General features: G+C 40.8%; 1 protein-coding gene across 3 annotated transcripts in view; it reads right to left on the bottom strand.

The window, feature by feature from the left end:
* The window catches only part of uacab (uveal autoantigen with coiled-coil domains and ankyrin repeats b), a 39,047-nt gene that overhangs the window by 7,478 nt on the left and 19,008 nt on the right, over positions 1-12,561 (bottom strand). For 2 of the 3 annotated variants that reach the window (XM_063881851.1, XM_063881852.1), the window contains exons 3-14: positions 8,514-8,602; positions 7,584-7,648; positions 6,052-6,109; positions 3,818-3,888; positions 3,406-3,512; positions 2,813-2,994; positions 2,161-2,198; positions 1,630-1,686; positions 1,359-1,466; positions 1,024-1,056; positions 238-330; positions 61-91 (exon numbers count right to left, since the gene is read on the bottom strand). In XM_063881851.1, coding sequence (XP_063737921.1) covers positions 61-91; positions 238-330; positions 1,024-1,056; positions 1,359-1,466; positions 1,630-1,686; positions 2,161-2,198; positions 2,813-2,994; positions 3,406-3,512; positions 3,818-3,888; positions 6,052-6,109; positions 7,584-7,648; positions 8,514-8,602 — 932 coding nt within the window. The remainder of the gene's footprint in view (positions 1-60; positions 92-237; positions 331-1,023; positions 1,057-1,358; positions 1,467-1,629; positions 1,687-2,160; positions 2,199-2,812; positions 2,995-3,405; positions 3,513-3,817; positions 3,889-6,051; positions 6,110-7,583; positions 7,649-8,513; positions 8,603-12,561) is intronic. The other variant, XM_063881853.1, reaches the window with a different exon arrangement.

Here is a 12,561-nt window from a genome sequence, read left to right as displayed (position 1 = left end):
ATACTCTGCAGGCGAACGTTGAATTAATCTTAATGATTCAAGAAATGGAAGGAGGCTTACCTTTGATGACGGACTGTCCAGAGTAATCCCCCTGTGAATATATACAGATACACACTCATTAGAAGAGGTTAACACTTTAGATGTATATATTTTGTTCACACTTTTCTTTCTTCTGCATTTAACTCCTTGAGGGTCAAAGGCTCAAAGTAGAAATCAGATTTGAATAAATTCACCAACCAAAGTACTCCGGAGCTGGACTTTGACAGTCTCTGGGCCTCGAGCCCCTTCCTCTCTTTCTTTGGTACCAAGTAACACCTTCAACTGCTCCTTCTGATTCAAGAGGACGAAGCACACATCAACAAATGACTTGTGATTATTGAGAGATGGCGAATAAACAAAATGATTTACATTATTTAGCTTTTTTTTTTTTAAATGCTTAAATGACCTTGAATTCACGAATAAAGAAAATACAGAAATACATTTAGAGCAATATTTGTCAATCTTTGTAAAATGCTCGAAATATATCTGGGACACATAATTGTTATGGGCTTCTTATCCTACCTTTATTTCCCCACGGGGGATTAATAAAGGTACATCTTATCTTATATTTTACACACATTATGAACTGTTTTTGCCTTTAAAACCTATAAAGCAAATTTGAGTGTTTCAGTTTCTTTTTACAGTTTGTTTCAAGAATCCTTGGATCCTGAATGTGTGACCCGGTAAAAGGTTTTTAAGTTCAGTAAGTAACAATCGAGTGGCATTCAATCTGTGCCACCTTCCTTTTTCTTTCCTGCATTTCCACATGTACAGCTTTGTGTTGATACAGCACCACTCACTTATTTTTAGGTGTCAGAGGTCATACAGTAACTTAACACTGTCTCCACTATGCACTAATGACTGCTACTGCTGAATAATAGTGACACGTTCAGTACAATGTGCATCAAGTGGAAGATACTTTAAACCAAATGCAATCAAGGAAACAAGAGAAAAACAATTGTAAATAAATCCTTTACTTCATACCTCTTTCTGAGTGTCTCCTACAGTGATCTTTTCCTGAAAAGGAATAAAAAAAGATTATAGACAAATGGATATTAATACCAGACAATACTCCATACAATTGAATGTTGTTAAATATTATTCTGGCCGCTATTACTGAGCAATCTGTTATGCTCACTGAAAAAGAAAATGAAATACTTATTATGATGACAATAAACAAAGACAGCTTGACTCTTTCTCGGCTTTTTTATTGTAATATTTATTATACCTGTCATTAAGACCTTTAGTTTAAGACCCTCAGATCTACCCGCCCACGGATAAAAACAGTATTAAAATGAGAAACATGCATCATTTTTCACCTGTGTTAGCTGTTGCTGCAGCATGTTGACGTTATCCAGCAGGGCTCTCTGATCCTGTTGGTATTTCCTGAGACTCTCCTGCAGGCTCTCGTTCTGCCTCTCCAAGTCCTGAAGACACACACACACACACACACACACCAGCAAATCCAATTACTGTCAAAAATAAGAAATCAATCACTTCTTCATGGATATAAATGTCCTAATGATTCATTCTTAAAATATAAATGAGTATTTGTGTGTAATAGGGAGGCTGAAGTTATACAGCACTTACATGTATGACCTGATCCCTTCGGTTAACCTCAGCTGCCTCTGACTTCTCCACTGAATGCTGAGAAGACAGGATCTTTTTAACGACCATGTTTAAAAGATATAACATAACCACAGGCTATACATACCTAAGTAACAAGTCTCACTTTAAATCACTAGATGGCAGTCATGTACACCTGAGCGGCAGTGAGCACATTTCATGCTCACACATTTGCTACAAAAAAGGTTATTTAAAATGTGGAAAAACTGGATGAAAATGCAGAATCTCATGACGTCAGGTCTCTAAGCATTTGAATACTGAAAAGGAAGAATTCTAAAGTGTATGTCAACAACGTCTTCTGTATGCAAGCACGTTGACCTCCGTCATCTTTTAACAGAAGAGACTGTGGATACAAGATGTCCCTTCATTGTGATTCCCATCATGCTTCATGGACATAAGTCCTATAGAAGACGTAAAATATAGAGAATAACAGCTGATCTTTGATATAGGTGAAGTTTGATAGATATGGTGAGTCGCTGAAGGCTGCAGGTTTACCTGTCGCTTCCACTGTTCCATCTTTGCAGCCTCCTTATCTGGAAAAAGCAAGAAAACAACCACGTTCAGACTTCCTCCTATGTTTTAACAAGATTGGACAAAAACAGGTATGTTTACAGAGTTGTGTTATAATAAGTAATGCACACAAAAAGGGAAAAAATGCATCAGAAAAATATGGTGAAGGTCAATCCTAAAAAATATTGTGAGATATTAAAACTGAAAAGTGTAAAGAACACCTAAAGACATAAAGATTTGAAAATAAAAACCCATAAAGAATGAGGCGACAAGATTTAAAATCTGCTAAGACAATAATTCAAAATTCTACCTAAAAGCAAATCATCTTCAAGGTATTAGCAGGCTTGGCCTGCATGCGTTATTGTTTCCACATATTTTCACAAGTGTAGTTTTAAGGTGCGACACTTTCCAGATATAATGCTTTCTACATATGCAGATTATGTTGTTTAAACAAATGTTGAGGTGGATCTCAAAACTGTTTCTCACAGCACCTCGTGGGCTACCTATTTACAGGTTGAAATTTAAGAAGTCAACTTTCCCTTTCTGCTCTACGGGTCAGAAGGAAGGTTGACTTCAGGTCTGAAATGTTTTTTTCAAACTGCTCCAGCACTCGTTTCTTTTTCTGTGTGATTCTGACCTCTGGTGGCTTTGTCCAGGTAACTTTTGACCATTGCAACAAGCTCCATGTTCTTGCTGAGACGAGCGTAGTGGAAAGCATCGTGACCTAAGCTGTCTACTGCCTTCACGTCAGAGCCGCTCTTCAGCAACACCTCCACCGCATCCTTACAGCTGTACTCGCAGCCCAGAATCAGCGCAGTCCTGAGGGCGTCAACAAACAGAGTTTATGAGCAAACACATGCACAAACTAGCTATGGAACACGTCTGTAGCAAAATCAACAATTCACCTTTAATTTGTTTAACTTATTCAAAATGGAGCACTTTTTGTCCTTGTTATGTCAACAAATCAAGATGTTTTTTCTAAGGTACACAGCTGAGAAACAATGCTAAATTTAGGACATTCTCATGCACTCAGGTGTTTTAAAATGTATGAAATCTTTACACTACTCCAATCAATAGAAAAAGGCTCCTAGATTGTGTGTCTGTAATGTTTGAAAGATTGTCACTGCTAGGAAATCTCCAGGAATGCAAACCTTTGATTATTGAAAATGATATTTGCCAAGCCTTTAGAGATAAACACCGTGATTGGCGGGGGAGGGGGGCCTTTCTTACTTGTTCTGTTTGTCGCGGGTGGTGAAGTCGGCCCCTCGCTCCAGCAGCAGCTGACAGATACGTGGATGACACATCTGGGTTGCCAGCACTAGAGGTGTCCTGCCATCCTGGAGAAAAACAAAAAATCACACGCATAAATAAACACATTTACACTCATCCACAAAATCACAGTTATGACAGTACCATCCAAAAAATCAATTTCAGTAGACAGAGTGTTCATTGGAGCTGACTTAATTAGTATTTAGTGAAAAATGGGTTGTGCTGCTCTAACTGTTCTTACATGAAGGAGAAAGTCCATCAATATTCTTTTCTACAATGATAACACCACAAGGAAACTAAAAAAATATATCTTAGAAGAGGCCATTACAAAAACTGAGTGAAATGGAGTGTTAAAAAAAAATGAAATTCTCACAAAATCAGTGGCATTCACAGAAGCGCCGCTGTCACAGAGAAGTTTCACACTGGAGGAGCAGCCAGCCATGACTGTAGAGAAAAAGAGTGAACACGACTGCAATCACATTTATCTATCAGCTCGAGCAACAGCATGAACCTGATTAATATGCTGGAAATGTGAATAGCATCACAAGCACATTGTTATACCAGAACCTTTTGTGTCATGTGGAAGATATATACATTTATGTGAGCATGACAACCTCTCTGCTGAAGCACTGAACATATAGTTAAAGAGCTGCCAGGGTTTCATTCATTTTAAACATTTATTACAAAAGGTAAAGTAAGGTAGTTATTGAGGTAAACATAGGGAGGGGGGAGATGCTGTAGCTACCATTTGAGAGCCATAGCACCCCGAGGAATGCTTGTTGTTTAAGCCCATATACTATATATTTCAATATATAAAATCAGAGCATTAATAATAGTCATTGAAAATCATGCACAACAGCTGTTTAACGCAGGTTTGCATCTCCCTCTCTCACTGACTGTCCCTCAGTGCTGTACATCTCGTACTGTTTCAGGGCTGCTCTGCATATACAGTGGGGCAAAAAAGTATTTAGTCAGCCACCAATTGTGCAAGTTCTCCCATTTAAAAAGATGAGAGAGGCCTGTCATTTTCATCATAGGTATACCTCAACTATGAGAGACAGAATGAGAAAATAAATCCAGAAAATCACATTGTAGGATTTTTAATGAATTTATTTTCAAATTATTGTGGAAAATAAGTATTTGGTCAATAACAAAAGTTCATCTCAATACTTTGTTATATACCCTTTGTTGGCAATGACAGAGGTCAAACGTTTTCTGTAAGTCTTCACAAGGTTTTCCACACACTGTTGCTGGTATTTTGGCCCAATCCTCCATGCAGATCTCCTCTAAAGCAGTGATGTTATGGGGCTGTCGCTGGGCAACACGGACTTTCAACTCCCTCCAAAGATTTTCTATGGGGTTGAGATCTGGAGACTGGCTAGGCCACTCCAGGACCTTGAAATGCTTCTTACGAAGCCACTCCTTCGTTGCCCTGGCGGTGTGTTTGGGATCATGGTCATGCTGAAAGACCCAGCCACGCTTCATCTTCAGTGCCCTTGCTGATGGAAGGAGGTTTTCACTCAAAATCTCACGATACATGGCCCCATTCATTCTTTCCTTTACACGGATCAGTCGTCCTGGTCCCTTTGCAGAAAAACAGCCCCAAACCATGTTGTTTCCACCCCCATGCTTCACAGTAGGTATGGTGTTCTTTGGATGCAACTCTGCATTCTTTCTCTTCCAAACACGATGAGTTGAGTTTTTACCAAAAAGTTCTATTTTGGTTTCATCTGACCATATGACATTCTCCCAATCCTCTTCTGGATCATCCAAATGCCCTCTAGCAAACTTCAGACGGGCCTGGACATGTACTGGCTTAAGCAGGGGGACACGTGTGGGAACTGCAGGATTTAAGTCCCTGGCGGCGTAGTGTGTTACTGATGGTAGCCTCTGTTACTTTGGTCCCAGCTCTCTGCAGGTCATTCACTAGGTCCCCCCGTGTGGTTCTGGGATTTTTGCTCACCGTTCTTGTGATCATTTTGACCCCACGGGGTGAGATCTTGCGTGGAGCCCCAGATTGAGGGAGATTAGCAGTGGTCTTGTATGTCTTCCATTTTCTAATAATTGCTCCCACAGTTGATTTCTTCACACCAAGCTGCTTACCTATTGCAGATTCAGTTTTCCCAGCCTGGTGCAGGTCTACAATTTTGTCTCTGGTCTCCTTTGACAGCTCTTTGGTCTTGGCCATAGTGGAGTTTGGAGTATGACTGTTTGAGGTTGTGGACAGGTGTCTTTTATACTGATAACGAGTTCAAAAAGGTGCCATTAATACAGGTAACGGGTGGAGGACAGAGGAGCCTCTTAAAGAAGAAGTTACAGGTCTGTGAGAGCCAGAAATCTTGCTTGTTTGTAGGTGACCAAATACTTATTTTACCGAAGAATTTACCAATTAACTCATTAAAAATCCTACAATGTGATTTCCTGGATTTTTTTTTCTCATTCTGTCTCTCATAGTTGAAGTGTACCTATGATAAAAATTACAGGCCTCTCTCATCTTTTTAAATGGGAGAACTTGCACAATAGGTGGCTGACTAAATACTTTTTTGCCCCACTGTACAGACGCATCCTCTAATTTAATCATAGTCATTTCAACATTTACAGTCTTACCAGCATCATGTAGAGCTGTTCTTCCTTGTAGGTCCACATTTCCAACTGGACTGTTATGCTGCAAAATAACAGAGAAAATGTAGAACAACTGAACCAAACTCTTACATGGCTGTTTCAATAGAAGAAATGACTTTGTGTATCTGCCTCGTGATTCTGATCCCCCTCCAAAATGTAATGGGATCTAGATCCCACACAGCCACACACTAAGCTAAAAGCTAAATGGAAATCGGGCAAAAATGTTTCCTTTACCCTGCTGACAGACAGACAAACAAACCACAGGTAAAACAATATCTTCTTTTAATTAACAATAACATCATGGTAGGGAAATGGATCATATGAATAAAAGACTCCACTCCAAAAAAAGGGAAGACCGCGGTTGTTTAATCTATGACTTCTTTTAAATAAGTGTTTAATTACTTTTGAATAATGTAATTGTGAAAGTAAATAAATAATTTGCACAGTGGAGCCTGCGGGGAAACAGTGTGCAGGTCACTTTAGGCTATGTGGCGCTGTGCTGATTTGCTTATGACATCTCTACCCAGGCATTCAGGAGAGTACGACTGCAGCGATGAGGGTCCGTTATGAAAGCCTTGAGGACTCAATGCTAACAGGGGCCCGATGTTGCTGGGTAGGCTTGCCAGGGAGCTCTGGCCTCCCCTAAAAAAAAACCAACTCTCTCCAGCAACAAGGGCCAAAATTTAGCAGCGCTCTCGAATGACAAAGCGCAGAGGAGGGGGGGGTAGAGCAGCAACGGGAGCTGACGGTGGAACACGGAGGGGGGGGGGGGGATATCCTACACCTTGAGGGTTTGGGCTGACGGAGGGAGATAGTGGAGGTGGTGGGTGTTGGCGTCCAGCTGCTATGTCTGGTGTGATGACGGCACCGAGAATGGACGGCAGGTTTGCAGCAGGGCAGGCTTGTCAACACCACCAACAACCCGCCTGCCAACAGCAGAGCCCTCCGTTAGATCACCACCCTGAGAGAGGTTTGGGCGGGGGTAAAGGCAGCAACGATATGAGAGCACAATACTGCAGAGATAGCCCCCTGATTGTAAACACATAAATCCCCAGAGGGGCACGGTGACTCAACAGGGCCTACTGCTGACTGATACGGAGTGGGCTCGGCTGCCAGAGCTCTATGGCAATAATTATTTAAAGGAGCAGCGAGGGAAACTGCTCTGACTGGCTAGTGACTGGGGCGCTGCTCTGCGCAGAATACATATAGTAGGGGATCCAACACACAAACATGAGGAGCACAGTGACCATGCTATAATAACCACATTGCGATAAAATGCCTCCGCCAAAGATTAGGTTTACGGCCAAATCTCTTCACACCTATGCATTTTCACGATTGTAACCACTTTAAAAATAATAATATGGTCATAATAACTCACCACCAAATAATATAAAGCCAAACATATATTATAAACCGAACAATCCCATAAATATGAGATCATTTCGTGCAGTTTGGCACGTTTTTTTCCCAGAAGTTTATATTAGTCAGGTACAAATAGTGTTAGAAGTGCACTTTACCTGCAAGAGTTTCTGCACACACAGAGAATGTCCATGTCTTGAGGACAGGTGGAGAGCATTTTTACCTGAAAGGGATAAATGCAGCAATCAGAAAATGAAGTGGATTCACAAGTCGGTTTTGTTTGCATTTTTTAAGACACAAAATACAATCCCTTAACAACCCTTAAAAAATATGCAATTAAGTCATAACTGTACTGTGGAAATTCAAACAAATAAATACCCTGTACTGAAGCTACAAACCTAGAAACCATGAGTTTATTGAGTGCATTACTGGTATCAGCTGGTAAAGCTGTTAGCTAAACCCCACACCACGACACATCCCTGTGTATCCTTAAACAGGCATAAGTGAGTCACAGATTGACATTAATAATGCTCAAATAAGTATGCATTCAGTTTTCATGCAATTATTATACTGATCCTACACTGTTCCCAACATGAAATTGATTTAAATTATGCAAATTGAAAAAATTAGACCAGAATACTACCCCTTGAATTTTGAATCATGCGTAATAGTATTGTTTCTCACATCGCTACCTGGAGCTTATGTCAAACTTGAGATCACTGCATGTCTTTTATATATTACTCAGCCTAATTTCACATCCCCATTACATACAATGCTAATCAGCACTCTGTTTCTTTGAATCAATTACTCAAACCACTTTTAACACCAATTTTCTTCATTTCATATAATCCTTTCCCTCCTATCTATCAGGAAACGTCGTCTGAGTACCTTAACTTGTCTTCATTTATTATTTGATAACGTGGAAATTATATTTAGTCTACTCTATGTTAGTCCAACGTGCACTTGGGGTTTATTTAACTGTTATAATATTATTGTAAGTCTATCTTTGTTGATATTTTGGGGAAGGACGAAATATTAACTATATAACTAAAGCTCCAGGTTACTGCTTTCATCCAACCTGGACTCACCCGTGGCATCAGTCGCAGTGACATCCACGCTGTGTCCCAGGATGAGATTCAGACACTCCAGGTGTCCTCGCGTTGCAGCCAAATGAAACCTGCAAAACAAGGAGGTAGATGAAGGAATAATGAGAGAGGAAATCAAACAGAAACAAATGGAAATGAGTTACAGCGAGTAGTAGAGAAGGGCAAGTGAAAAAGTGATAGGGTGTAAAGGGAATGGGGGTGAGGGTGAAACTTAAGGACACGAGAGGGACTGGGAACGGACGCCTGGCTCCTTGCTATCAACAAGATCAGCATTCTTGAATCAAATAACAAGAAACCTCAGGGTCTGTGGTGACCCCAAAGCAACCAGGAGCTACACACAAACAGAGTTGCCTAATGTATCAACGTCCCTGTAGCACACCTGAGTACTATCATGGTTATTACTGCCTTCCTGCAGGAAAAGCATGATCAAGTCTTGATGACCCTTTCTGTAACCACTGTTTGTTTCTATTGGAAAGAAAGACAAATTTAACAATTATAAAATGAATGTGTTTGTATCAGGTTTGCCTAGATATCGACTGTCTTCTTATCATAATGTGATAAAGCCAAAAGGTCTGCATTGTAACAAACAGAATGACTCCTCAGACAGAACTAAATATATTTTATTTACAAGTTATTCATTTGATTATTGAAGTTGAAAAAGCAGTAGAGCCCTCAAAACTTAAGCCAACATTGACAAAAACTCAACGTTTTGAGTATACACAATTGACAAACTCTAGGATCAAGTAGTTTGAGTGATTGCCTGAGACAAGCTACCAAATTAACCTGGAAGTTATCTTGCCAAGTTTTGATTGTTGGTTATTTGCCACAAAGCAGGCATAGTCCCAACTCAATTAGGGAGTTTCATTGTCTGTATGCGTTTGCCAAAACAACTTTAATGATCACTTTTGCCTGGAAACATTCCCGTTTCCCTTCTTGAATTTAACCCACAGCAGCACTGCCACCCCCGACCATCAAGGTCTGCAGAGCACTTGTGTGTAAACCAATCTCAGTCTGTCACCCATCAAACTGCATGGACCTGTTTATACACTAACCCCGAGGTATCTGCCAAGGAGACAGCTAGGCTGTCACCTCAACACTGCCTCGGGTATTAAAAGCAGTGTTGATGGCCAGGAGATGCCGGTCCTCTGGGGAGCAGCGAGGGTCCTGACCTCTCGGAGCAAACGGCAGACAGGAAGTCGAGCAGAGCTATCCAAGTTAGGGGGATTTCACCGAGGAATGTCTCTGACCAGAATAAGAAACACATAATGGCCAACTTGAACTATGGATAAGGGATTTTCTGTAACAGTTAGTGACACAGCTACCAAGATGTTTTGTACTGAAAAGGGATGGTTGTGAACTGTGAATGGTAAATGGACTGTACTTAGCACTTTATCCAGGATTTTAAGTGCTTTACATATTACAAGTGATTCACCCATCCATACAGAGCAGTACACCTTTCTCTAGGGAACTAACTTTCACACGCATTGACACACCGTTGGCCATGCCATCGGGAGCAAATCAGGTTAAGTATCTTGCCCAAGGATATATCGACATGTTGACTGCTTGGCCTGGAATCGAACCCATAACCTTCTGGTTGAAAGACGACCGCACTTCCTCGCAGCACAGTGGAAGATACATTCTGCTTACCCAGCTGGATACCTCTTTGAAATTGTTAGAAAGGAAATGTAACAGACTAATGAGTCAGGCTTTGGAGAGCAAATGGGATTTCTTGGACTGATTGTACGTCGCTTTGGATAAAATTGTCAGCTACATGAAATGTAATGTAATTTTATCCTCACACCTGATCCTACAGGATACAGTTGCTATTTTTAGAGAGCGCACGGGGAAGAGTAAACTAGAAAGTATGTGCTGGTAGCTGAACCATATACAGTGTATGGTTAAGTGTCTCTCTAAAGGCAGAACAGTTAAATACTGTGGCTGTTGTAGCTTCTAAATACTACTCTGGTATTTCTTTTACACGTGTTGTACCATTGGTAAACATTGTTTTAAAAATCTGCAAGTCTTCTGATGCATTTACTTTCCAGTAAGAAGCCACAACGTTTCTAATATCTTAGTTGGAAAGCTAACTGCTTGGTCGCAAGATGAACTTTTCAGCAGCAATATTCATTTTTAACAATGTTTCCCACACATAGGTTTAATTTTTGGTGGGTAGCCCAGGTACATAAACAGCCACTCAAGTATATTTAAGCACTCTTTTCTTTTGTATCTACTTGTATCAAGAAGAACGACCCCCCCCAAAATCAATTAACTAGCCAACAAGCAGTGAGAGGACACCATTTCACCCCTGGCCTGTGACATAACTTAAGGGTTCATTCGGCTCTATAGAAGTGAGACCGAGCTGGCTTACCCTAGCAATTGATTCACTCAACCCCTCCTTCTGCTCCCCAGTGAACTTAAGTCCATTAATGTAGTTTTAAAAAAAAACATATTAATCCCAATAATATTCTCCATGAACCCATGTTTTCTGATCTTTTAATCTTTGTTTTTTTACTACAACACAGCATGTGAGTCGATGAGAGTTTGGCAGTTGCCTTGAAATTCTGTTCTCAAAAGACACTTAACAGGCACAAAATTCATTTAACACGCAATGGGTGTGCAGTTACTCAGTGCCAGTGTCATTCTGCAGGGACATCCGAGCAGCGGCTTGCTGCTATGAGGACTTCTTCTGCTGCTAAGCCCTTGTGAGCTAGCTATCACCACTGCACAGAATGAGCAGGTGTGATGTGTGGGCTAACCTCACTGGGATCCAGTTAATGCCAGGGCAGATTTGTAAACTGTTTATTCAGCTGGAAGCAGCGATAGAGCAGTTAGAGCTGAATTCATTAGCTGAACACAGTGAGGCTAATTCAGGGTACGCCAAATTATATATTAGGGCTAACGGTTTGTAATTAGTTTCCCCACAGAGGTCCAAATTACAAGGCATCGTCACTCAACATTCCTTTGTTGGCTTTTGCAGAGGACAGCTAGCCAAAGACACGTGTTGGTCTGTGTGTGGCCCGCTGTACTAAAAGCAGACTTGCTGAGTTGCAATTGCGGTTGACTTTTGTTTTGGGTAGTCTTGGCAAAAGCGTGACCTCTTTTAATAAATGTTCAATGTGTTGACTTTATAGTTGTGGTCCGCCCTGCAGGGGAACACTAAATGATGTATGTGCATGTGTTTGTTTACAAAAACCCTTACAGTCACTGGATTTAGTTCAGACAAATTCTAGCACCTTATTATGAGACCAGGCATTTATCAGGTTGTGTGATACAATCATTGGTCTGTCCAATGGTGCCACGAGAGAATTTCACACACTGCTTAAAATACTCTGCACCTTTGCTTGTGGGCTCGGTGGCTCCATAGCTTTATGCTAACAAAGCCTTTATGAAAATAAACCTGAGGCACAGGCCAGAGTTCTACCAGGGACTTCTTCATATATCTAGGATTAAACAGAGGGCGCCGGGCCTCCCGAAATGCTGGTGTTGGAATTTGGTCACTTTTAGCAATATAACCAGGTAACTGCTTCTTTAAACAGCTCAATGCGTCGTTTCAATTACAGCAATGTATAAGTAAGCAGAACCATAAGACAGGTCTGTATAAGACAATTAATACAATTACATGTTTCAGTTAAATGGAACTACTTTTCTCCCAACAACTTACATTTAAACCTATTTCAATCTTTCTATTCTTGCAATGACACTTGATAAGGGGGTGAATGCAGCTCTTAGCAAAGCAAAACAAAACCTGAGGTTCCCACTGAAAGATCCTAGCATACAAAATAAGCTTCTTGAAGATATGAACAGATCCTGATAATAGCCGGCAGCTGGGCAAAAATGTATTACTTTCTGTTTCAAGCCCCACAGTGGCTCAGATTCGAACCAACAGGGAGTCATTTCCTGTTGGGACTACACAAACAGCCTCCAGCCAATGCGGTCCGGCCTTCAGTGACCTCAAACATTCTTTATGCCAGCTCCCACACTGACCTCCAGTCAGATGGACACCAAAAGAGAAACTTCTGGACATAATAAA

This window comes from Eleginops maclovinus, chromosome 4 (assembly GCF_036324505.1).
Source record: "Eleginops maclovinus isolate JMC-PN-2008 ecotype Puerto Natales chromosome 4, JC_Emac_rtc_rv5, whole genome shotgun sequence".
NCBI classification, from domain to species: domain Eukaryota; kingdom Metazoa; phylum Chordata; class Actinopteri; order Perciformes; family Eleginopidae; genus Eleginops; species Eleginops maclovinus.
This window is presented reverse-complemented; position numbering and strand designations above follow the sequence as displayed.